General features: G+C 45.2%; 1 protein-coding gene across 1 annotated transcript; it reads right to left on the reverse strand.

The window, feature by feature from the left end:
* Positions 1 to 20798: 20798 nt before the first annotated feature.
* LOC136495717 (uncharacterized mitochondrial protein AtMg00860-like) lies at positions 20799 to 21392 on the reverse strand. The gene has a single exon (XM_066491573.1). The coding sequence runs from the start codon at positions 21390 to 21392 to the stop codon at positions 20799 to 20801; it is 594 nt and encodes a 197-aa protein (XP_066347670.1).
* Positions 21393 to 23924: the final 2532 nt, after the last annotated feature.

The raw sequence follows: 23924 nt of genomic DNA on the forward strand, positions 1-23924 counted from the left end.
ACTTAACCATTGAGATTAGGCAGCTCCAGTTGAACACAGAGCGACACATGGATGGTGTAGCACAACCAAACACTGGCAGGGTGCGTCCGGTCGAAACGACTAGCACGTCCGGTCATCCTAAAAAATGCCCAGTGAAGGGGTAACAGCTAGTTTATCCTGTGGCACTATAAATAGAAGGTGATCTCAGCCATGGCTGGTGTAGGGCACCTTGGGGGACTTTGTGTCCATGCTTGAGAGTGCTCAGGAGCCCTCTAACTCACTCTAGCTTGATAGTGTTCATCCGATTGAGTGAGTGAACGATTCTAGTGCGATTGCATCATGAGGTTGCATTGAGGGGGGCACTAGGTGATCGAGTTTCAAGCCGGTGGTGCTTGTTACTCTTGGAGGTTGCCACCTCCTAGATGGCTTGGTGGTGATCTCCGTTGAAGCCCGCAAGAAGCTTATGCGGTGCTCCAAAGAAGAGCTTTGTGAGGGGCATTGTGCTGGCCCCACGGGAGCCACGAAGAGAAACTCTAGTTGAGAATGCCATTGAGCTACCCTCACTTTCGGGGTAGGTTCTTGTGGTGCCCGACGTGCGGGCTTGGTGGGTGATGCCAATTAGCCACCAAACCACCAAGTGAGCGGTCAACAAAATGGGGATGTAGCGTGTTGGCAAGCACGTGAACCTTGGGAGAAAATCCACCGTGTCAACTTTGTTCTTCCCATTGGTTTGCAATCCCCTTACACAAGCTAGTGATTACTTTCATATACATTGTGCTTGTGTAGTTGCTCTTGTAATTAGTTAGCTTGTGTAGCATAGAAGTAGCTCCCTTGCGTGGCTAATTTGGTTTGTGTAACCTTGTTAGTCACATTACTTAGTTTGTGTAGCTAAGTATTTGTGCTCTCTAATGTGGCATTGGTTGCCTTGTTATTGAGCATTGCTAGTGAGCTTAGGTGGCTTTATGCTTTTGCTTACTAGCATGTGTAGGAGCTCCCTCATTGCTTGAAGTACTAGTGGCATAGGTTTGTGTGACCTTGCTTCTAGAATTGGTTAGGTGAGCTCTAGCTAGCCCGGCACCTTTGTTACTTAATTAGGATCTTTCCAAGGTGTTAGAGAACATAGATAGAGGGGTGTAGTCTTGGCTAGACCGATTGTTTTAATTTCAGTTAGCTGGCACGATTAAATTTAGAAAGGACTATTCACCCCTCCTCTAGTCCACCATCTTGACCCTACAAGTGGTATTGGAGCTAGGTCTATCATTTGTGGTCTTCACCGACCCGAGAGGATGGCATCTAGTGGGCTAGATGATTGTCCATACATTTTTTATGGCACACACTTTGCACGGTGGAAAAATTGGATGATATGTAATTTTAAGTTTATTTGCCCTCAAATGTGGTGGATGGTAGATGTAGGTTTTTCTCATATGTTGGATGAAGATAATCTAACTCAAGGACAAGAGAAATGCCTAGATCTCAACATCCATGCTACTAACATCATGTATAGATCTTTGCATGATAACATCTTTGGAGAGATCATAGACATGAAGACCACCCATGAGATATGGAGTTATCTCAATGAGAAATATGGGACGATTTCCAACAATGAGGATGAGCCCAAGAAGGAGGCACCTGAGAATGTTGAGCATAGTCACAATTCAGTAATTATGGAAGATTGCTCCACCCCATGGTAAAGTGATGATGATGATGATCATATCACAAGTTCACTTGACGAAGTTGATGGTGATGCCACAAGTGTTGCACGTGAAGATTCTACCACAACCACACTTGGTGGTGATCTTGATGATGTTGTGAAACGTCCTCGATTTCCACGAAGGGAAATCCACAGAAACAAAGTGTAAAATGACGAAACAATCCATCATTTTACCCAAATCTCAGTGATATAGCAAGTCATGCATGATTATCAGAGTACAATATAGAGTTTTACATGAATTATTCTCTTCGCCACGCAGGGCAGAACACACTCACACATAGCATCCTGAACAGCCTCAGATGAGGATAGCAATGGAAAATGATCTCCTAGAACCAGCTCAAGCGCGGAACAGGCCCTCTAGTCCTCCCAGTCATCACCCTCATAGTCGTACTCGGGCTCAGAACCTACCAAAAATCTATCAGTACACTTGGTACTGGCCACGCATCACCCACCCTATGCTTGCATTGCTTTGTGGAGAGTAGAATGCATTGGGGAAGTAGAAAGAGACCTATTTAGGCTATGGGTTTCCTATGCAAGTAGTTAATGTTTTAATGATAATATGTCCATCAGGTTTTTCTCTTCTTAACCCATCTTATTCACACGTTCTCCCCACACATCACACACACCTCATCTCATCTCACTCTCTAGGCGATGAGATCAACTCCCGCTCAGATCTCGCCTCAATGGCCCAAGCCGGAATCCAACACGTAACCCGGGGGAAAGGTAGAGAAGGACTCATCTCTCTAATCAAGTGAAGCGTAGGTCATGGGAATGTCCATATCCGCGGACGTGGCTATACGTATAGTTCGATCAATTCTGCAGAGCAGGTACACCTGGTAATCCACAAGATCGCCATCCTTGACGATCCGGCTCGTCTAGGCTGATTTCGACTGCCTCCCAACCGGTATAGTACCACTCTACCACTCAGCCCTGGGCCACCCCGGGGTCCACCGAAATGCTGAGACTGTGAGATGTAGTACCAGGCCCCCAAGGTCACTACGCTGTCTTAGGAGGGTGTGGGTCCCCATGCCCGTACCTCCCTACACTATCACCTTCCAACCTAGTAGTAGTGGTACTGCCCTAGTCAGTCGAGTAATCGTCCCCCGCCCATCAGGAGCGAGTGGTGTGCATGAAGGTCCCATGGTTCCGATTCTCAAGACATACTAGTCCTTAGGGGGACCGGATAGGATATCTTCTCAAAAGGGGGTTCACCAACTCCCCATGCCATGACAGCACCTCACCAGGGATAACCAACACACCGGTCCACCTCTCACATATACCCTCCATAGGTAAACTCTCGCAAGGGATGCCCAGGTCACACCCCTTCGGCAAGACTTGCCCCAAAGACTCGTCATAAGATCCTGTCCGATCGACTCAACCCTCACCACACACCCAAAACACACACCAAGATTTCCCCATGTTCATTATCCAGTTGTACCAATTTTTACAGCACCTCGTGCTTTACGCACATACGTCTCTCCCTCACCAGCATCACATCACAGACATAATGCGAGTAAGAGTAAAGCAGTAAGTATATAACAAGCGAGCCACTATCCTATCAGCGGGTGTGCAGGAGTAAGGTTGCAACAAGGTATATGGCTCAAGTAAAACTACCATGCAATCCTAACATCATATTATTGCATAACAGATAAAGCGCTAGCAATTCTAGTATAGCATGCGTAATAGGATCTATGAGATTAGGTGGGGTGTGGCACCTGGCAGGTCGTCTCCCAAGTCCTCGTTGTAGTCGGGGTCGTACTCCTCAGTCGGTAGGTCCTCTGGCTCTGTTAATCGTAACATATGGTTGCATGAGCGACTCTTATAAAAATGCACAAAGGAGCAACAGAAATTCAAAAGATCCAAAGGTACTCAAGCACAAGCTTATGACGTAGGGTTCTTTTTTAGAAAAATTTAGACACTGGTTTGGTATTTTTCTGAGCTAAAATGAATTAGTTATGGATTTTCAAAGATTAAATGAATTTCTGAAAAAGAAAAAGAGCTGGAAAATCTAGGCAGTGACACGTGGCAGCACCTGATTGGCTAGGACAGAGTGAGTCACTGACAGGTGGGTCCGTTGACCAGTCAGCGGTCAACGGTCAACTTTGACCGGGCCGAGGCCGGGCTCTGGTGGGTCGGCTAGGGCTGGATACGGGCCGGGTTGGGCCAGTCTGGGCCGGGCCGGCCCGGACACATGGCAGCTTCACGTGATGCCATGTTGCCCTGTGGATTTAAACAAAAGTGCTCCAGTCCTGTGGGCGTGGCTCACGGTGAGCATGAACCAGCGGTTCACGGGTGTACGTGGGGTCTACGGTGGACCGTGTTCACCTTCCCTTCCCTCCTCCTGGTTCATGGTGCACAATGTCCATGAACTACAGTTCTGGCCCCTCCTCTTGCTTCACCGCAAGGTGGCGCGCCCGTCGGCGACGAGCGGCCATTCCTGGCCATGGCTACACCTCGGCAGCGTTTCTTTGGGCTTGGCCGAAACTTCTCGGACCATTCTTGCCCAGCGATGTGACCAGCGTGACTGGGTACGCCCTCAGCATAACGGCGCTCGGAAGCATGGCTCCGCCGATGAGGTGAACGCGAGCAGCTCCCTCCCAAGGCTCTCTCCCTCCACCTTGCTGCACACGGCACGTCCCTTGCCATGGCAAAATAGGTAAACCTTCTCTCCTCGCTTCTACTGGCCTAACGCGGCAAGAATGGGACCTCGCCACAGTGAGCTCTAGCCATGGCGGGCATGCTCCGCGGCGCGTCGCCCTTCAGCATTCCTGGGCCCTCGGTGCGTGGTGCGGTCCGTGGTCGGGGCGGCAGCTATGTGTGCATGTGTGCAAGCAGGGTATAGGGGTCTGGGCCTTCTCTCGCTCGTTCCCGGTACGGTGACGGCGAGTGATGCCCGCGAACGCTACTGTGGAGAGCCGGGAGGGTGATGGGGCTCACCATAGGTGGTGATGGCGAAAGGATGTTGATGCCGGGCGAGTCGAGGCAGTGTCGAGGCATGGTCGTGCTGTGCTGAGCAGCTGCTCCACTATGGTTGGATGGTACGTCATCCTCTGATCCAGCGGCTCCTCTTTGGTAGCCTTCTCTTCTCTATCTTCCCCCTTTCTTCCCCCTTCCCTTTCCTCTCTTGGTCGCGACGAAAAATGGTGGCCACCAGGGCGGCGGTGAGGTGTTGGGAATTGGCTAGGGCACCTCGGGGTGTTCTGTAACACCTCGGGTGTTTAAATATTAAAATCTGGCATGTCATCATATGCATTGCAAAGCATTTGGCATTTGGTGAAAACTTTGATATGCATACACTAATACGAGTTTATATTTATGTGGTATGTGTTGCAATGTATTGTTTGACTCAAGTTCAATGTTTGTTTAGATTTTGAATTTTTCGAGAAAACCCTGCTTTTCCACATTTAAACCCTACCCTGAAAATCCATTTCAAAATCTAAGCATATTTTGGGGTTGGGCCCAAAAGCAAAAGTGTAGAGCTTGGCAAGTTATACAAAGTTTATTTTTGGAGTTTTTCAAGTTGTTTAGAAAAATTTTGAGTAATTCAAAAAGGCGTAATTCATTAAATTTCCCTATTTTGAATTTAAAAGTTCATTTCAAAATCTAAACCGAATTAGGAAATGGTTGTAAAAGCAAAGTTGTAGAACTTTTGATTTTGAACAACTTTTATTTTTGGAGATTTTTGAGTTGTTATGAAAATTTGGGAGTAATTTGTGAATTTTGGCGAATGGCAAACTTGTAATTTCGATGAACAGTACTCACCGCTCACGCTACACCGGCGGCGACCTTCGGTTTGCTTCCAGGCACGGTCATGGCCGTCTTTGGCGTCGCGCTGGCGCGGTGAAGGCCACAGCGTAGCTTCCTTGCGCTTCTGAGCTGCTCTATTTAGCCCAGGCCGTCGCCGTTGGCCCCGTTCTCTTGCTCTGTTTTCCCGATGCCACCGCCATAGCTCCGGCGAGCCCGCACCGTCTCCCTAGTGCCGTGGTCATCTTGGTAAAGGCCGTTCCAGTTCTGTCTTTCTCTTGCGCATCCACCCAGCCAACTGTGGTCGGCTGATTTCGCCGGGAACTCGCTGACCACGCTCTTCTTCCTCGCGGCCGGCAGAGTCCCCGTCGAGCGAGCGCCGTCGTGGCCAGTACTCTACGGTGAGCTTCTAATCTCGGGAAGCATTGTTTCAGCTTCTCCGTGATGCCGTGGTGCTTAATATCTTGTTGATTGCTCATTTTGTCCACCACAGCCACTGAAACACCACCGTCGCCATTGCTCGCACCGCCGTGATCGCTGTGAACCCCGCCCCGCTTCATCGTTGCTTCTCCGGCCTTAATTCTTGCTTGAACGTGTTCGTGGTGAGCTACTGGACCTTCCCATGCCCTCTGTTTCCCTGTTTTTGGCTTCATTTCGCCGGCGTAGCACTGCCGTGCCACCGCATCCGCCATGGCCGACATTGAGCTAGCATAGGACCATTATCGGATCAAGTAGGGACGTCAATAGATGCGCCTAGTCTTGGTGAACGTTTTGGTACCTTGGCCATCGCCATTGGACTCACCATCGGCGAGTTATCTCCGGTCAGAGCCGTCGCTGCCGTGGTCAACGTTGGAGGTTGAAGATGACATGTGGGACCCGTTGTCAGTGACTCAGCGTTCAAATGGATTTTTCTATTTTCAGATTTGAATGAATAGTGTCTGTTTTTGTTATTTTTGTGTAGATTTATTTAGAGCTCCAAAAATTATGAAAATTTTTGAGTGACTTCTCTGTGAGCTATAGTATTTAAGAAAAATATGAAATAATGTTTTTCAGTAATTTTTAAATGTGATAAAAATTGCTCAATTTATTCATAAATGGATTTCCATGATTTTTCTAGGCTTATTTATTTATCCAAAAATTATGAAATTTGTTTTGCCACTTAGTTAACATGTAATGAACATGTACTAAAATTTTGAGCTCAATCAGAATAAGTTGATTTATTTCATAATTTTGAATTAAATAATTAATTCATAAAAGCGAATAGTAACCTTTAATGATTTAGGTTTTTGTTTGGAATATTGGATTGAGTGATGACCTTGGGTCCTTAGTTGATGATGATCCTTGGTAGTTGATATATGTGTTACGAAAAAGATTTAGTTTGTTTGACTTGCAACGGTACCGCGAAGGAAAGTTGTATTCAAATTATTAATTTTGCATCCATCATCGAGCATCATATTTCGTATTCCGCATCATGTTAAACATGGCATTGTTATTACATGTAGTGAACGAAGGTGAAAACGTGGTAGTTAATCAAGCTGTTGAAGAGGTTAATCCGTCTGTTGAGGTCGGATCGAATACTTGTGTAACGTCGCAGGAATCGGACTTTTCCGTCAACGAAGGCAAGCCCCGGATGCATACAACCCTACCTTGTGTTTTACAAATTAATTTTGCTTTTGCTTTCCATTACTGCATTAAGTGATTAAGAGTTAAGTAAAAGCCTAATTGGTGCATTACCACCCTTGTTATTCCATATTTACCATATTACCTGTTTTAAACTCGTATATGCCTAGTTTTGCTTAGCTATGCGTAGAACGATGAAAGTCGGGTGACTACCTGCCACCTGCTAGTTTTAAATGGAACATTGGTTAATTATGTTAGCATGTGATATGGGAATGTGGAGTAATAAATCTAGACCGGGCGGACTCGGTGTGTGTGAGCCACAGGACATGGAGGTCTTGTGAGCGGGTTCTTTCCGCCTGTGTCGATTAAGGCACGTCCGTTGTTGAATTGTATGAGGTGAGAATTTGTAGTACTAACCACATACTTCAGTAAGCCTGAACTTGGCAATTCTATTACGAGAATGGCTACTCGCGCACTGGGAGTGGAGAGATGGCGGGAATAGCGTGTACCCACGTGGCCATGGGCTGGAATGGTGGAGTACTGTGTTCTCAGGTGGCACGGACCCGTTCTTATTTTAGAGGATCCGAGGGTAGGTTGGTATATGGAGGTCAAGGACCTGCATATGTCGTGTGGTCTGGAATTCCCAGCTGGGTTTATAATCGGTTCGAATCGTCGTTGCTCCTCGGTTAAGGAGACTCAACTCACTGTTCATCATCGTAGAATTAATAACCGGAACTTGAATAAGGCTTGCGAAGGTGCTGAATATGAAGTTTCATGATCTCAGTGCGGATCATGTCAGCTTTATATATAATTCTTGAGAAGTTTTCTATATAAAGAATGTTGTTAAAAGAGCTTTTACGCAAAAGAACTTTGATCATTATTAAAGCTATACCTTGAATCCCTGAGCCTGCATTACTGAGTTTATTAGTTAATATTTCGGATAAGTCTTGTTGAGTACTTTTGTACTCAGGGTTCGTTGACCCCTTGTTGCAGGTGAGCCTCATGAGCAGATCTGTTTTGGATCGTGCTGCATGACTATCGTTCGTTCTGACGATGAGAAGTAAATGTGTGATCCTTGGACAAGATGTTTATTTTGTGTGTTATGTATATATTAATTATGCCACTCCACTACTACTATGGTTTGTAATAATTAAAGAACTTAGTTTGTAAGGTTTGAAATAACTAGTTTGTAAACTATGTTATCGTAAGACTTCCGCTGTTTTTACTCTGGTTTTGATATTTGAATAAATGTTGTAATACTGCAATGACTCTGTAACGTGATCCTGCTCGGAAATCGTGTATGATTCGGGGTTCCCCGAGGACACCCGACAGTCTTTTTAAGTTATTGGAAACATATGCATACATGTCAAAGGTCGTCGGACAGTGATAGGTGCATGTGGGCCCTATAACTTAGGAGGTTCTGCCACAGAATGGTATCAGAGCGATCGTTATAAGGTTTTGTTGTATTGTTTTACAAAAACTTCAAAATGATTTGGATGACTAAATTTAACTTGGTAATTTAGTCCAAATTGCTTCTGACTTATCTTATTTCTTTCTCACCATTCCCTATTTGATTAAAAGGTTTTTGTGTGGTGGAGTAGTAATCATACTATGCCCTATATAAAAATAAATGTTGTTTATGTGCATTATAAACTTTGATGTTTTTGTTCGTAAGAACGATTCATGCATCAGGAATAATTCACTCGTTACTTCCTTCACCTCTTAGTCTGGAGTTAAGTAGTGAGTCTGGTTTGAGGAATATAAACCATCTTAGCTACTTTCTAGATTTTGATCAATGGTCTTACTTGGATTAAATTGGCTACCTACAGTATGGCTCGTGCCAAGATGACGCCCCGTAAGTCCACCGGACCCAAAGGAGTTCCTCGTCACCAACTTGCCCCTAGAAACGATGGTGCTAGCAGTAGCAGTACTAGGCCTAATCCCTAGGCAGAGATACAGAGGATTTCCGCAAAGTTAGCACAAGCTACTAGAGATAGGGCTTTGGATGCTATACAGGTGGGAGAATTACAGGATCAATTGAGGCGTCTCACTACCGCACACAGGAACTACGAAAGTATGTTAGTTCGTACGGTGGAAGGAAGAAATGAAGCTTGGCACAGGGAAAATGTAGCTAGAGCTCGAACTCATGAGCTAGAATTCTATGTAGAAGATTTAGAAGAACATAATACATATCTACATGAGGAAGTTCATAGGCTTAGCAATCTACTAAATCCGAATCATGAGCCTCAAGCTGATGCCATGGACCCCGGTGTCATCCTTGCCGATGATGATGAATCGGGAGAGGAAGAAGAAGAAGATCCTGAAGAATTAGTAATGATCGATGAAAGTGATGATGAAGGCGGTAATAATTCCAGAATGGATACCGAGCCTGAAGTTTGAAGAAATTGAGGAAAAGAGTAGAGTTGTATAATAGTAGCTCTAGTTAAGTTAAGTAGTTTTGTTCTCGTACTCGTGGGTTTGTTTGTACATTAGTAAACTCTTTGTAATGTGTCTAGAGTAAGCTTTGGTACAATTCAATAAAGACATGTGAATAAAGTTTGGTTTGTTATGAGCAGATGCGTCGTACGCGGGGTTCGTATATTCCTGGAACTTCACAAGATGAGGATGGTATTCTAGATCCGCCACCAGTTCCAACCAATTTAGCTGATGCTATAACTGCACTTGTCAATGTGACGGCTGAAAATTCTCGTTTGCTTCATGAGATGGCTCAGAGTAATCAGAATCAGATGTACGGAAACTATGGACGCCACCATAACCGACAAGAGGCTACATATGTTGATTTCACAGACACAAGACCCCTAGTGTTCACCAAGGCAGATGAACCATGGAGCAGAAATTTGACCTTATCCCATGCACGGAGTATCAGAAACCTATGTTTGCCGCCCAACAACTTAGAGGAGCAGCAAGTGCTTGGTGGGCAAACTTAGTGGCTATGTAACCTATTGGTATTCCAATAACTTGGGCTGAGTTCCGTACTGCTTTTAGAGCCCATTATATCCCTGAAGGAGTGATGGCTATGAAGCTAGATGAATTCCTTGCTTTGAAACAAGGAGATCAAACCATGATGCAGTATGTGGGAAGATTTAATCATCTGTCCCAATATGCATCTGAACATGTCAATACTGATGCCAAGAAGAAGAGGTGGTTTATGAGAGGCCTGAATACCAAGTTGCAGACTATGATGACCACTTGCACTAATGTTACTTATTATGAGGCAGTAAATATTGCAATTGCTTCAGAATCAAAGTATCGGCAGCATAAGGAGCTCAAAAAGAAAAAGAGTGTGCCATCTAGATCTTTTGGAGGAAATCCGAAGAGGCAGAGGGTGATTTATCATCCAGTACATCATAATCGTCCTCCTTATCGTCCGCCGTAGTTCCAAGCCGGGCAACAGTCAAATGTCCGTCCTGCTATAACCTATCCGAGTTCACAGTCAACCAATACTCCTGGTGGCAATGCTCTAACATCCTAGGGTCACAACTATCCGTGTTACAATTGTGGAAGAACTGGTCATTTTTCCAGGGAATGTCCATATCCTAGGCAGGCTAATCAAAATTATCAGAAGGCCCCTGCTAATCAACAACAGGGTCAGGCCCCAAACAAGAACCCCAATCAGAATGCTCAGAAGGGCAAAGATGAGAGAAAGACAGGACGGGTGTTCTATATTCAAGCTGGAGAAATTCTGGAAGGGGAGCTAGTGATGATGGGTATGTTTCCTGTTGCCAATCACCCTGCTGTTATACTTTTTGATTCTGGCGCATCGCATTCATTCATCAATAGAACATTTGTCGCGAAGCATGAAATTTCAATTGGGGCAACAAAGGAAAGTTTCTTTATACAGTCGCCCGGGGGACGTCTATGTACTAAGGAAATGGCATACCAGGTACCCGTAAACCTAGGTGGGCATATTTTTCCCACTACCATGATTATCCTTAAGGATCAGGATATAGATGTAATTTTGGGAATGAATTGGATGTATCAGCATAAGGCTGTTATAGATGCTTTGAATAGGACCTTAAGAGTGAATTTGCCTGATAGTAATTCTCAACTTCTTATCCAACTTCCAACCCTAAGAAGATCAGTGGGCAAGATTTGTGCAACTGCTATCAAAGAGATTAGAGATATTCCGGTAGTGTGTGAATTTCTGGATGTGTTTCCTGAAGATTTACTCGGTCTACCACCTGATAGGGATGTACAGTTTAATATAGAGTTACAACCTGGAACCGCTCCGATTTCTCAGAGAGCTTATAGGATGCCACCTAAGGAATTGGCCGAGTTGAAGACTCAGTTACAAGAATTGATTGAGAAAGGGTTTATCCAACCTAGTTCTTCACCTTGGGGATGTCCGGCAATTTTTGTGAAAAAGAAAGATGAGACCCTAAGGTTATGTGTTGACTATCGTCCGTTGAATGAAGTGACCATCAAGAATAAATATCCATTACCTTGGATAGATCTGCTTTTTGATCAATTGGCCGGAGCCAAAGTTTTCTCCAAGATAGATTTGAGATCAGGATATCACCAAATCAAGATAAAGCCTGAAGATATTCCCAAAATGGCGTTTACCACAAGATATGGATTATATGAATACTTGGTAATGTCTTTTGGTTTGACAAATGCTCTAGCTCATTTCATGTATCTAATGAACTCAGTATTCATGCCTGAGCTAGACAGGTTTGTAGTGGTGTTTATTGATGACATTTTAGTATATTCCAAGAATAAGAAAGAACATGCGGAACATCTCAGAATTGTTCTGACCTGTTTGAGAGAACATCAACTATATGCCAAGTTCAGCAAGTGTGATTTTTGGCTTAAGGAAGTGCAATTTCTTGGACATGTCTTGTCAGCCGAAGGAGTTGCAGTTGATCCAAGCAAAGTGAAGGATGTGCTTGATTGGAAACCGCCAACCACAGTTCATCAAGTTCGGAGTTTTCTGGGTTTGGCGGGATATTACCGCCGATTTATTCCAGATTTCTCAAAAATATCAAAGTCCATAACTGAATTGTTGAAGAACCAAGTTAAGTTTGTCTGGTCATCAGATTGTGAGGAGGCTTTCCAAACTTTGAAGAGACTGTTAACCACTGCACCAGTATTAGCCCAACCTGACATCGAGAAGCCGTTTGATGTTTATTGTGATGCTTCAGGTATTGGTATTGGATGTGTATTGATGCAAGAAGGTCGAGTCATTGCTTATGCATCCCGGCAACTTAAGCAACATGAAGAACACTATCTGACCCATGACTTGGAGTTAGCAGCTGTGGTTCATGCTCTGAAGATTTGGCGGCATTACCTGCTTGGTAATACATGTCATATGTATACAGACCACAAAAGCCTAAAGTATATCTTTACTCAGTTAGAGTTAAACATGCGACAAAGAAGATGGTTAAAACTGATTAAGGATTATGATTTGGAAGTACATTATCACCCCAGTAAAGCAAATGTAGTTGCAGATGCCCTCAGTCGCAAAGGTTATTGCAATTGTCTGACAGTGAGGACAATGGATTTGAATTTATGTCAAGAAATGGAGAAGTTGAATGTAGAAGTAATTCAACAAGGAAGTTTGGCCAACATAATTATTGAAGCCACTATTCGAGATCAAGTTATTGCTGCTCAGAAGGAAAACAAGGGTATAGCCCATATTAAGGAAAGAGTCAAGAATGGAAAAGCGGAATGCTTTAGTATTGACAATGAAGATGTGTTGTGGTTCAAGGATCGCCTAGTGGTACCAAAAGTTCTTGAGTTGCGGTAGTCAATTCTAGATGAGGCACATGCTACTAGGTTATCAATCCATCCGGGAAGCAACAAGATGTACCATGACTTGAAGCAAAGATTTTGGTGGACTACAATGAAAATAGAAATTGCTAGATATATAGCGAAGTGTGATACTTGTCAAAAGGTGAAAGCTATACATTTGAGGTCTGCTGGTGAATTACAACCATTGCCTATTCTATCTTGGAAGTGGGAGGACATAAGTATGGACTTTATTGTTGGTCTACCCAAGACATCAAAGGGATTTGACTCAGTATGGGTTATTGTAGATCGACTCACTAAGTCAGCGCATTTTCTTCCAGTCAAGACAATATATCCTACGATCCAATATGCCAAAATGTACTTAGCAAGAATCATGAGTCTCCATGGAATACCCAAGACTATTGTGTCAGATAGGGGTACACAGTTTGTCTCCAACTTTTGGAAACAATTGCATTCTTCATTGGGTACTAAACTTCTGTATAGTACAGCTTATCATCCATAGACTGATGGACAGACTGAAAGGGTTAATCAAGTACTTGAAGATATGTTAAGGTGTTGTGTCCTTAACTATTCCAATAAGTGGGATGAATGCTTACCTTTGGCCGAGTTCTCATACAACAATAGTTATCAGGAAAGTATTAGAATGGCTCCATTTGAAGCACTCTATGGTCGTAGATGCAGAACATCATTGAGTTGGTCTGAACCTGGAGAAAGAAGATTCTTTGGAGTTGACCTTGTGAAAGAAACAGAAGACAAGGTTAGGCAAATACAGAGTAATTTGAAGATAGCTCAATCCCGACAAAAGAGTTATGCGGATAGAAGATGGAGACCATTGGTATTTACCAAAGGAGATTTTGTATATCTGAAAGTATCACCAATGAAGGGAGTTACCCGTTTTGGTGTTAAAGGAAAGTTGGCACCTCGATACATTGGACCATATCAAATTTTAGAGAGGTATGGAAAAGTGGCATATCGCTTGCAATTACCTGAACGTCTCATAGCTGTGCATGATGTGTTCCATGTTTCTCAATTGAAGAAGTGTCTCCGAGTGCCTGAACAGAATGTTGAAGTTGAAGGAGTGGAACTAGAACCGGATTTAACTTATTTCGAATATCCTATTCGAGTGTTAGATCAGAAAGATCGTGTTACTCGAAGACGGACAATCAAGTTCTATAAAATACAATGGAATCAACATTCAGAAGAGGAAGCTACTTGGGAATCAGAAGACTACTTGTTAGAAAAGTTTCCAGAATTTCTAGCGTCAATATAGAATAGAGTAATGTTAGTTGAGTTCGGTAGTACAAATTGTGTTTTGTAAAGGAACCTCAGCTGTTTTATGGACAGAGTTTGTATGTGTTCTCGTGACACATTTCCTTTTCCATTACTTACCCTATGGCTTTGAATCTCGGGGCGAGATTTCTTTTAGGGGGAAGGATTGTAACACCTCGGGTGTTTAAATATTAAAATCTGGCATGTCATCATATGCATTGCAAAGCATTTGGCATTTGGTGAAAACTTTGATATGCATACACTAATACGAGTTTATATTTATGTGGTATGTGTTGCAATGTATTGTTTGACTCAAGTTCAATGTTTGTTTGGATTTTGAATTTTTCGAGAAAACCCTGCTTTTCCACATTTAAACCCTACCCTGAAAATCCATTTCAAAATCTAAGCATATTTTGGGGTTGGGCCCAAAAGCAAAAGTGTAGAGCTTGGCAAGTTATACAAAGTTTATTTTTGGAGTTTTTCAAGTTGTTTAGAAAAATTTTGAGTAATTCAAAAAGGCGTAATTTGTTAAATTTCCCTATTTTGAATTCAAAAGTTCATTTCAAAATCTAAACCGAATTAGGAAATGGTTGTAAAAGCAAAGTTGTAGAACTTTTGATTTTGAACAACTTTTATTTTTGGAGATTTTTGAGTTGTTATGAAAATTTGGGAGTAATTTGTGAATTTTGGCGAATGGCAAACTTGTAATTTCGATGAACAGTACTCACCGCTCACGCTACACCGGCGGCGACCTTCGGTTTGCTTCCAGGCGCGGTCGTGGCTGTCTTTGGCGTCGCGCTGGCGCGTTGAAGGCCACAGCGCAGCTTCCTTGTGCTTCTAAGCTGCTCTATTTAGCCCAGGCCGTCGCCGTTGGCCCCGTTCTCTTGCTCTGTTTTCCCGACGCCACCGCCATAGCTCTGGCGAGCCCGCACCGTCTCCCTAGTGCCGTGGTCGTCTTGGTAAAGGCCGTTCCAGTTCCGTCTTTCTCTTGCGCATCCACCCAGCCAGCTGTGGTCGGCTGATTTCGCCGGGAACTCGCTGACCACGCTCTTCTTCCTCGCGGCCGGCAGAGTCCCCGTCGAGCGAGCGCCGTCGTGGCCAGTACTCTACGGTGAGCTTCTGATCTCGGGAAGCATTGTTTTAGCTTCTCCGTGATGCCATGGTGCTTAATATCTTATTGATTGCTCATTTTGTCCACCACAGCCACTGGAACACCACCGTCGCCATTGCTCGCACCGTCGTGATTGCTGTGAACGCCGCCCCACTTCACTGTTGCTTCTCCGGCCTTAATTCTTGATTGAACGTGTTCGTGGTGAGCTACTGGACCTTCCCATGCCCTCTGTTTCCCCGTTTTCGGCTTTGTTTCGCCGGCGTAGCACTGCCGTGCCACCGCATCCGCCATGGCCGACGTTGAGCTAGCATAGGACCGTTATCGGATCAAGTAGGGACATCAATAGATGCGCCTAGTCTTGGTGAACGTTTTGGTACCTTGGCCATCGCCATTGGACTCACCGTCGGCGAGTTATCTCCGGTCAGAGCCGTCGCTGTCGTGGTCAACGTCGGAGGTTGAAGATGACATGTGGGACCCGTTGTCAGTGACTTAGCGTTCAAATGGATTTTTCTATTTTCAGATTTGAATGAATAGTGTCTGTTTTTGTTATTTTTGTGTAGATTTATTTAGAGCTCCAAAAATTATGAAAATTTTTGAGTGACTTCTCTGTGAGGTATAGTATTTAAGAAAAATATGAAATAATGTTTTTCAGTAATTTTTCAATGTGATAAAAATTGCTCAATTTATTCATAAATGGATTTCCATGATTTTTCTAGGCTTATTTATTTATCCAAAAATTATGAAATTTGTTTTGCCACTTAGTTAACATGTAATGAAAATGTACTAAAATTTTGAGCTCAATCAGAATAAGTTGATTTATTTCATAATTTTGAATTAAATAATTAATTCATAAAATCGAATAGTAACCTTTAATGATTTAGGTTTTTGTTTGGAATATTGGATTGAGTGATGACCTTGGGTCCTTAGTTGATGATGATCCTTGGTAGTTGATATATGTGTTACGAAAAAGATTTAGTTTGTTTGACTTGCAACTGTACCGCGAAGGAAAGTTGTATTCAAATTATTAATTTTGCATCCATCATCGAGCATCATATTTCGTTTTCCGCATCATGTTAAACATGGCATTGTTATTACGTGTAGTGAACGAAGGTGAAAACGTGGTAGTTAATCAAGCTGTTGAAGAGGTTAATCCGTCTATTGAGGTCGGATCGAATACTTGTGTAACGTCGCAGGAATCGGACTTTTCCGTCAACGAAGGCAAGCCCCGGATGCATACAACCCTACCTTGTGTTTTACAAATTAATTTCGCTTTTGCTTTCCATTACTGCATTAAGTGATTAAGAGTTAAGTAAAAGCCTAATTGGTGCATGACCACCCGTGTTATTCCATATTTACCATATTACCTATTTTAAACTCGTACATGCCTAGTTTTGCTTAGCTATGCGTAGAACGATGAAAGTCGGGTGACTACCTGCCACCTGCTAGTTTTAAATGGAACATTGGTTAATTATGTTAGCATGTGATATGGGAATGTGGAGTAATAAATCTAGACCGGGCGGACTCAGTGTGTGTGAGCCACAGGACATGGAGGTCTTGTGAGCGGGTTCTTTCCGCCTGTGTCGATTAAGGCACGTCCATTGTTGAATTGTATGAGGTGAGAATTTGTAGTACTAACCACATACTCCGGTAAGCCTGAACTTGGCAATTCTATTACGAGAATGGCTACTCGCGCACTGGGAGTGGAGAGATGGCGGGAATAGCATGTACCCACGTGGCCATGGGCTGGAATGGTGGAGTACTGTGTTCTCGGGTGGCGCGGACCCGTTCTTGTTTTAGAGGATCCGAGGGTAGGTTGGTATATGGAGGTCAGGGACCTACATATGTCATGTGGTCTGGAATTCCCAGCTGGGTTTATAATCGGTTTGAATCATCGTTGCTCCTCGGTTAAGGAGACTCAACTCACTGTTCATCATCGTAGAATTAATAACCGAAACTTGAATAAGGCTTGTGAAGGTGCTGAATATGAAGTTTCATGATCTCAGTGCGGATCGTGTCAGCTTTATATATAATTCTTGAGAAGTTTTCTATATAAGAATGTTGTTAAAAGAGCTTTTACACAAAAGAACTTTGATCATTGTTAAAGCTATACCTTGAATCCCTGAGCCTACATTACTGAGTTTATCAGTTAATATTTCAGATATGTCTTGTTGAGTACTTTTGTACTTAGGGTTCGTTGACCCCTTGTTGTAGGTGAGCCTCATGAGTAGATCTGTTTTGGATCGTGCTACATGACTATCGTTCGTTCTAACGATGAGAAGTAAATGTGTGATCCTTGGGCAGGATGTTTATTTTGTGTGTTATGTATATATTAATTATGCCACTCCACTACTACTATGGTTTGTAATAATTAAAGAACTTAGTTTGTAAGGTTTGAAATAACTGGTTTGTAAACTATGTTATCGTAAGACTTCCGCTGTTTTTACTCTGGTTTTGATATTTGAATAAATGTTGTAATACTGCAATGACTCTGTAACGTGATCCTGCTCGGAAATCGTGGATGATTCGGGGTTCCCCGAGGACACCCGACAGTCTTTTTAAGTTATTGGAAACATATGCATACATGTCAAAGGTCGTCGGACAGTGATAGGTGCATGTGGGCCCTATAACTTAGGAGGTTCTGCCACATGTTCTCTTATAGGGGGGTGATCATGGCGAGGTGAACGGCGGGAAGGGGGCCTAGGGCCACGTGGAGGTGATCGACGTGTTTAGGCTAGGGTTGCGGTCATGGCGCGGTCGCGGGTTTCCTTGGCGCCTCTATTTCGGCGCAACCACCCGCTCAGGCTTCATACGATGGTGTCGGAGGCGGTTGCAAGAATGCGGGCCACAGCGCTAGTGTCAGGGCACGGATGGCTCTAGCTAGGGGCGGTAGCAGTGTGGGTGGTCAAGGTGGCATCGCATCCACGCGTTCGCTGCCACCCGACGCGAAGAGACGGCTAGCGATGGAGATTCCCTCTCCTCTATCTTGACTCGGGCGTGAAAAGGAGGAGAGGCACGAGGAAGATGATGATGATGGGGTCCCAGCTAGCAGTGACCGAGCGAGAGGGGAGAGCAGCTCCCAGCTGGGCCGCTTGGCGTTGTCGGGCCACGCCAGATCCGTGGCCTATCACGGTGGGAATGAGGCTGCTGGTTGGCTGGGCCATTTGGGGCAGGGGTTGGGCCAACCTGCGGTTGCTAGTGCATGGCCTGATGGGCTAGAGCCTATGCGCGGCCTGTGAAGCCAGGCTGGCTTGTATTTCTGGGCCAAAAAGGGTTTCTCTATTTTAGTCTAGTTGAATTAGCTCTTCCTTGTTATCTCTTCATTTTTCTAGCTACTCCATAGTTCCTACTTGCATACACATGTGTTGCCTACTCATGTATGCCCTAGTGGGGTCCTCTAGAGGTCATTTAGGGTTCCACCAAGGGTTGGCAGCATCACCCACACATTTATTTAGATATTTAAATAAAGGTTGTTGCTTTTATTAATCAATACCAAATAACATAAGAAGCAACTCATGCAAATTTAATTAATTACAAGGATATAAACATCTACAATAGGTGCTACTTATACAACTAGGGTAGTTTTCCTACAAGACAGTCACCAACCATTGGCTATTTCTAAAAAAATTTTATAGTTGTGATTTTTATTCTTTTTGTTTTCAGGAAATTTCTGGGTTGTTACAGTCCTTCCCCCTCACAGAAATCTCGTCCCGAGATTTAAGGTGTTACATACCTTTCGAATAGGTAGGGGTAAAGCATCTAGAGTTTGGACTCCTTCTCCCATGTAGCTTCCCGTTCAGTGTGGTTGCTCCACTGGACCTTGCACATGGGTATCATGGTGCTTCTAGTCTCTTTCTCGGCTTTGTCTAGTATCCGGATCGGGTGTTCTTTGTACTCTAGGGTGTCCTGAATATCTAGTGCATCTGTATGCACCTCTTGCTCTGGCAACTGCAAGCACTTGCGTAGCTGGGACACGTGAAACACTGGGTGTACTCCTGTCAACTCCTTGGGCAACTCTACCTTGTATGCCAACTTGCCGATCCTCTGACAAATTCTGTAAGGTCCCACGTACCTGGGGGCCAATTTCCCTTTCACATGAAATCTGACAGTGCCCCAGAGTGGGGAGACTTTGAGATAAACATAGTCCCCGACCTAGAACTCGAGGTCTCTCCGACGGTTATCTATGTAGCTTTTCTATCGGCTTTGGGCAATCCTCAGGTTCTCTCGCACTTGGGCGACTCCTTCTTCGGCTTCTTTGATCTTCGTGGGGCCAAAGAATGATCTCTCTCCTACCTCTGACCACATCAGAGGGGTTCTACACTTTTTGCCATACAATGCCTCAAACGGTGACATCTTGAGACTAGCCTGGTAGCTGTTGTTGTATGAGAACTCTGCGTGGGACAAGCTTTTCTGCCAATCCGACCCATACTTCAATACACAAGCTCGGAGCATGTCCTCCAAAATCTAATTAACCCTCTTTGTCTGACCATCTATCTGTGGGTGGTACGCGGTGCTGTAATCTAGTCGCATCCCTATGGCCTTGTGGAGACTCTTCCAGAACTTGGACACGTATTGCGTGCCACGATCAGACACTATGCTAGTGGGGGCTCCGTGGAGTCTGAGAATGTGCTCAATGTACAGATCTGCTAGCTTATCAACTCTATAGTCAATCCTCACAGCTATGAAGTGAGCTACCTTGGTCAGTCGGTCAACAATCACCCAAATTGAGTCATGGACTTTAGGGGTTCGAGGTAAACCCACTATAAAGTCCATGGATATGCTCTCCCATTTCCACACCAGGACGTCCAAGGGTTTAAGCAGCCCGGCTGGTCTCTGATGCTCAGCTTTGACTCTATTGCAGATGTCGCATCGCGTGACATGTCCAGCGATATCTGCCTTCATGTTTTTCCACCAGAACTGTTTCTTCATATCGGCATACATTTTGGTGCTCCCCGGGTGGATACAATACTTAGAGTCATGACCCTCTTCCAAGATTTCTTGTCGCAAGGCGAGATCAGATGGTACACAGATTCTATCCTTGTACTAGTACACTCCTTGCACATCTTCCCTGAACTCGGGGCACTTGCCCCTCTTCATGAGTTCTCGGATCTCCCAGATTTCCAGACACTCTAGCTGCGCGTTGTGGATCCGATCCTTGAGGTTGTATTGCACTCGAAGCTCATTTAGCATACCCTTGGGTAGAATCTCAAGATGAAGATCACCCATTTCCTAACACAGCTCGGTTGGTACAGCTTCCGTGGATAGATTGTGACAATAACTCTTTCGGCTCAAGGCATCAGCGACTACATTAGTTTTTCCTGGATGATAGTGAATCTCCAGGTCGTAATCTTTTATAAGCTCTAGCCATCTGCGTTGTCTCATGTTTAGATCCTCTTATGTGAAGAAGTACTTCAGGCTCTTGTGATCGGTGTAGATATCACACTTATTTCTGATCAAGTAGTGCCTCCAGATCTTTAGGGCATGCACAATAGCGGCAAGCTCATGGTCGTGGGTCGGGTAGCATTGCTCATGGTCCTTCAACTGTCAGGACGCATAGGCAATTACTCTTCCACACTGCATAAAAACACAACCCAGTCCCTATCTGGATGCATCACAATAGACTACAAAGTCTTTCTGGATATCGGGCAAGGCAAGAACAGGAGTGGTGGTAAGCTTCTGCTTCAGAGTCTGGAAGCTGTGCTCGCACTCGGGCATCCATTCAAACTCATTAGTCTTCTTTAGTAGGTTGTTCATGGGCGTGGCTATCTTTGAGAAGTTCTCGATGAACCTTTGATAGTACCTAGCCAATCCGAGAAAGCTATGGATATCGGTCACATTGCGGGGTTGTTCCCACCCCTTCACAGCTTCAATCTTTGCGGGATCTACAGCGACTCCCTCAGCAGTGAGAACATGACCAAGAAAGGCGACTTTTTCGAGCCAGAAGTCACACTTGCTAAACTTGGCATATAGCTGATTCTGCCTCAACTTCTCCTGAACCACTCTCAAGTGTTGTTCATGCTCTTCGGTGGTGGAGGAATAGATAAGGATGTCATCAATGAACACCACCATGAACTTGTCCAGCTTGTCCATGAATACCTTATTCATCATGTTCATGAAATAGGCCAGGGCATTAGTGAGTCTGAAGGACACCACTGTGAACTCGTATTGCCCGTATCTGGTGACGAAAGCCATCTTAGGAATGTCCTCGGGTCTAATTTTCATCTGATGATACCCAGACCTAAGATCAATCTTGAAAAAGTACTTGGCATCTTTCAGCTAATCTAGGAGGTCATCGATCCTAGGCAGAGGATACTTGTTCTTGACTGTCACGGCATTCAAGTTCCGATAGTCAATGCACATCCTCATGGATCCATCCTTCTTTGTCATGAATAGAATAGGGGAACCCTAGGGTGAAGCACTAGGTCTGATGTACCCCTTGTCTAACAACTCCTTGAGCTGTTTCTTTAGCTCCTCTAGCTCATCGACTGACATGCGGTAGGGTCTTTTAGCAATAGGCCCGATACCTGGTAGAAGGTCAATCACAAACTCTACATCCCGATCAGGTGGCATGCCTGGCAACTCCTCAAGAAACATGTCAGGGTACTCATTCACAACGGTTACCTCCTCGACTATCTTGGCCTCTAAGGCACACAACATAGCGACTGTCTTTCCCTGATTAGGCTTACAGCGGATTATGTGACCACTCGGGTGTGTGATCTCCACGTACCGTGGTGAACAAGATATCACTCCTTTGTGATGTGTCAACCAATCCATTCCTAGTATGACATCTAGTCCCTTAGATGGAAGTAAGGTGAGATCGGCTAGAAAAGGGTAGCCCTCAATGGTGATACTCACTCCCTGACATCTCTTGGTGCATATAATGTGACCCAAAGGTGAACTGGTGTCGATGGGCTCCTTGCGGGGGGTCATAGGTAAGCTATGCTCCCATGCAAATTTGGTGGAAATGTATGAACAAGTAGCTCTAGAGTCGAATAAAACCGAAGCTATAACTCCATGCACCAAAAACATACCGTACACCATGTCGGGAGCGTCTTGGGCATCCTCCACGGTCATGTGGTTGAGACGACTATGGACAGCCCCTGCAACGTTCTTGCACGGAGCAGCAGGTGTAGTAGCCTATCTCGCCTAGGCCGGAGCAGGCGGTGTGCCATTCTTGATGGGGCACTCGGCGATCTTGTGACCAGGCTGGCCACAACCGAAGCAAGTGAAGGGCGCGCTACCTATGGGGGTGGGTGTAGCGGTCCTCCACATGCCAGCTCCCTGAGTGGGGTGACTCGGAGCAGGATGGCTCTGAGCGGGGCGGTGGTAGTTGGTGGTGTAGGTACCACCTCCACAGCTCGGAGCGGTCACAGCCCCCTGAGTGTAGTGTGAGCGGGGCGGGGGAAGCATGTGAGCACGTGGCCTCTGTGGGGCCAGGCCACGAGAGGAACTCTTGAACCGGCGCTTCTTCTCCTTGTGGAGGGCGTCCGCCTCCAGACAATCCCTCTCCATCTCTAGTACCTTGTTGACCATCTCACAAAGGGTGCGGCAGACATGACCCAAGAGGGCCACCTTGAGATGAGGGTTCAGCCCCTTCTTGAAGCAATACATCTTTTTCTTCTTGGTATCGGTCTCACCTAGAGCATACCTCATCATGCGGGTGAAGCGAGTGGTGTACTCCTGAACCCTCTGGGTGCCCTGGGAGATGTTGTAGAACTCCTCCACCTTGGCATCCATGACACCTTCGGGCACGTGATGCTCATGGAAGGCCTCGGCAAACTCTTCCCAAGAGATTATCCCCGGGTCCTCGTGGGCGTCAAAGTAACTATCCCACCATGTGCGTGCAGCGCCAGTGAGCTGGTGGGCAGTGACCCCCACGCACTCCTCATCAGTGCAGGTGGTGAGGTCCAGCTTCTTTTCCATCTCACGGAGCTAGTCCTCGGCGGTGATGGGGTCATCATCGGCGGTGTCGAAAGTAGGAGGCCTCAGCTTGAGGAAACCCTCCAACTTCTGCTGGAAGTCATTTGGAGGACCCCCATGGTGGTGAAGCATCCCCTGAGCCAGCACCTCCAAGAGGCAGGTTTGGCGGTCCATCACCTCCGCCAACTATGGTGGTGGCGGCGGTGGTGCTCCTCCTCCAAGCTACTAGGCGGCACCCGCCCCCAGTGTGGGCTCCTCTGGTGCGGGCTCCTCCCCGGCACCGAAGGGTGCTCCCCTACCTCCTCCACGGCCACGGCCACGTCCATGGGCCATGGGCATGGGGGAAAGTGAGCGGTTGTTCAGACGAGCAGAATGGCGGCAAGACATCTCTCTGCAGGGTTAAGTCATTATTTAACATTTTTCATTAGATTCATTGTTAAGTGGTCTATCAAATTAAGATTGAGATTTCTATCCAACACTCATACAAAGAAGCAAATAAGAACCATAAGATGCAATAAGATCCAAAACATCCATTACATTAATTTATTACATAGCGACATCTCCAGTAGCTACACTGACAGATTCGTGGGAATCGTGCTACTCGCAGGCAGCTCCAAAAGTGGGACATCCTACTTTACTTCATAAGTGTGTCATGTCTTTGGCCACGCAGGGCACAACATGTCTACTACTACCTTAACTACTCCTGGCCAGGAGTGACGAGTGGTGTAGAAGGACCAGAAGTGGAAGCCTCAGGAGTGCCCTCCATGGCACGGAGCTCATCGTCGGAGCGGTGGATCCTCACGA

The sequence above is a fragment of the Miscanthus floridulus genome, chromosome 12 (genome assembly GCF_019320115.1).
Source record: "Miscanthus floridulus cultivar M001 chromosome 12, ASM1932011v1, whole genome shotgun sequence".
In the NCBI taxonomy this organism is placed as follows: Eukaryota; Viridiplantae; Streptophyta; class Magnoliopsida; order Poales; family Poaceae; genus Miscanthus; species Miscanthus floridulus.

Bases quoted from the DNA above. Each gene is read 5' to 3' on its own strand.
- LOC136495717 (XM_066491573.1), bottom strand. From the start codon at position 21,392: ATGGCTTTCGTCACCAGATACGGGCAATACGAGTTCACAGTGGTGTCC.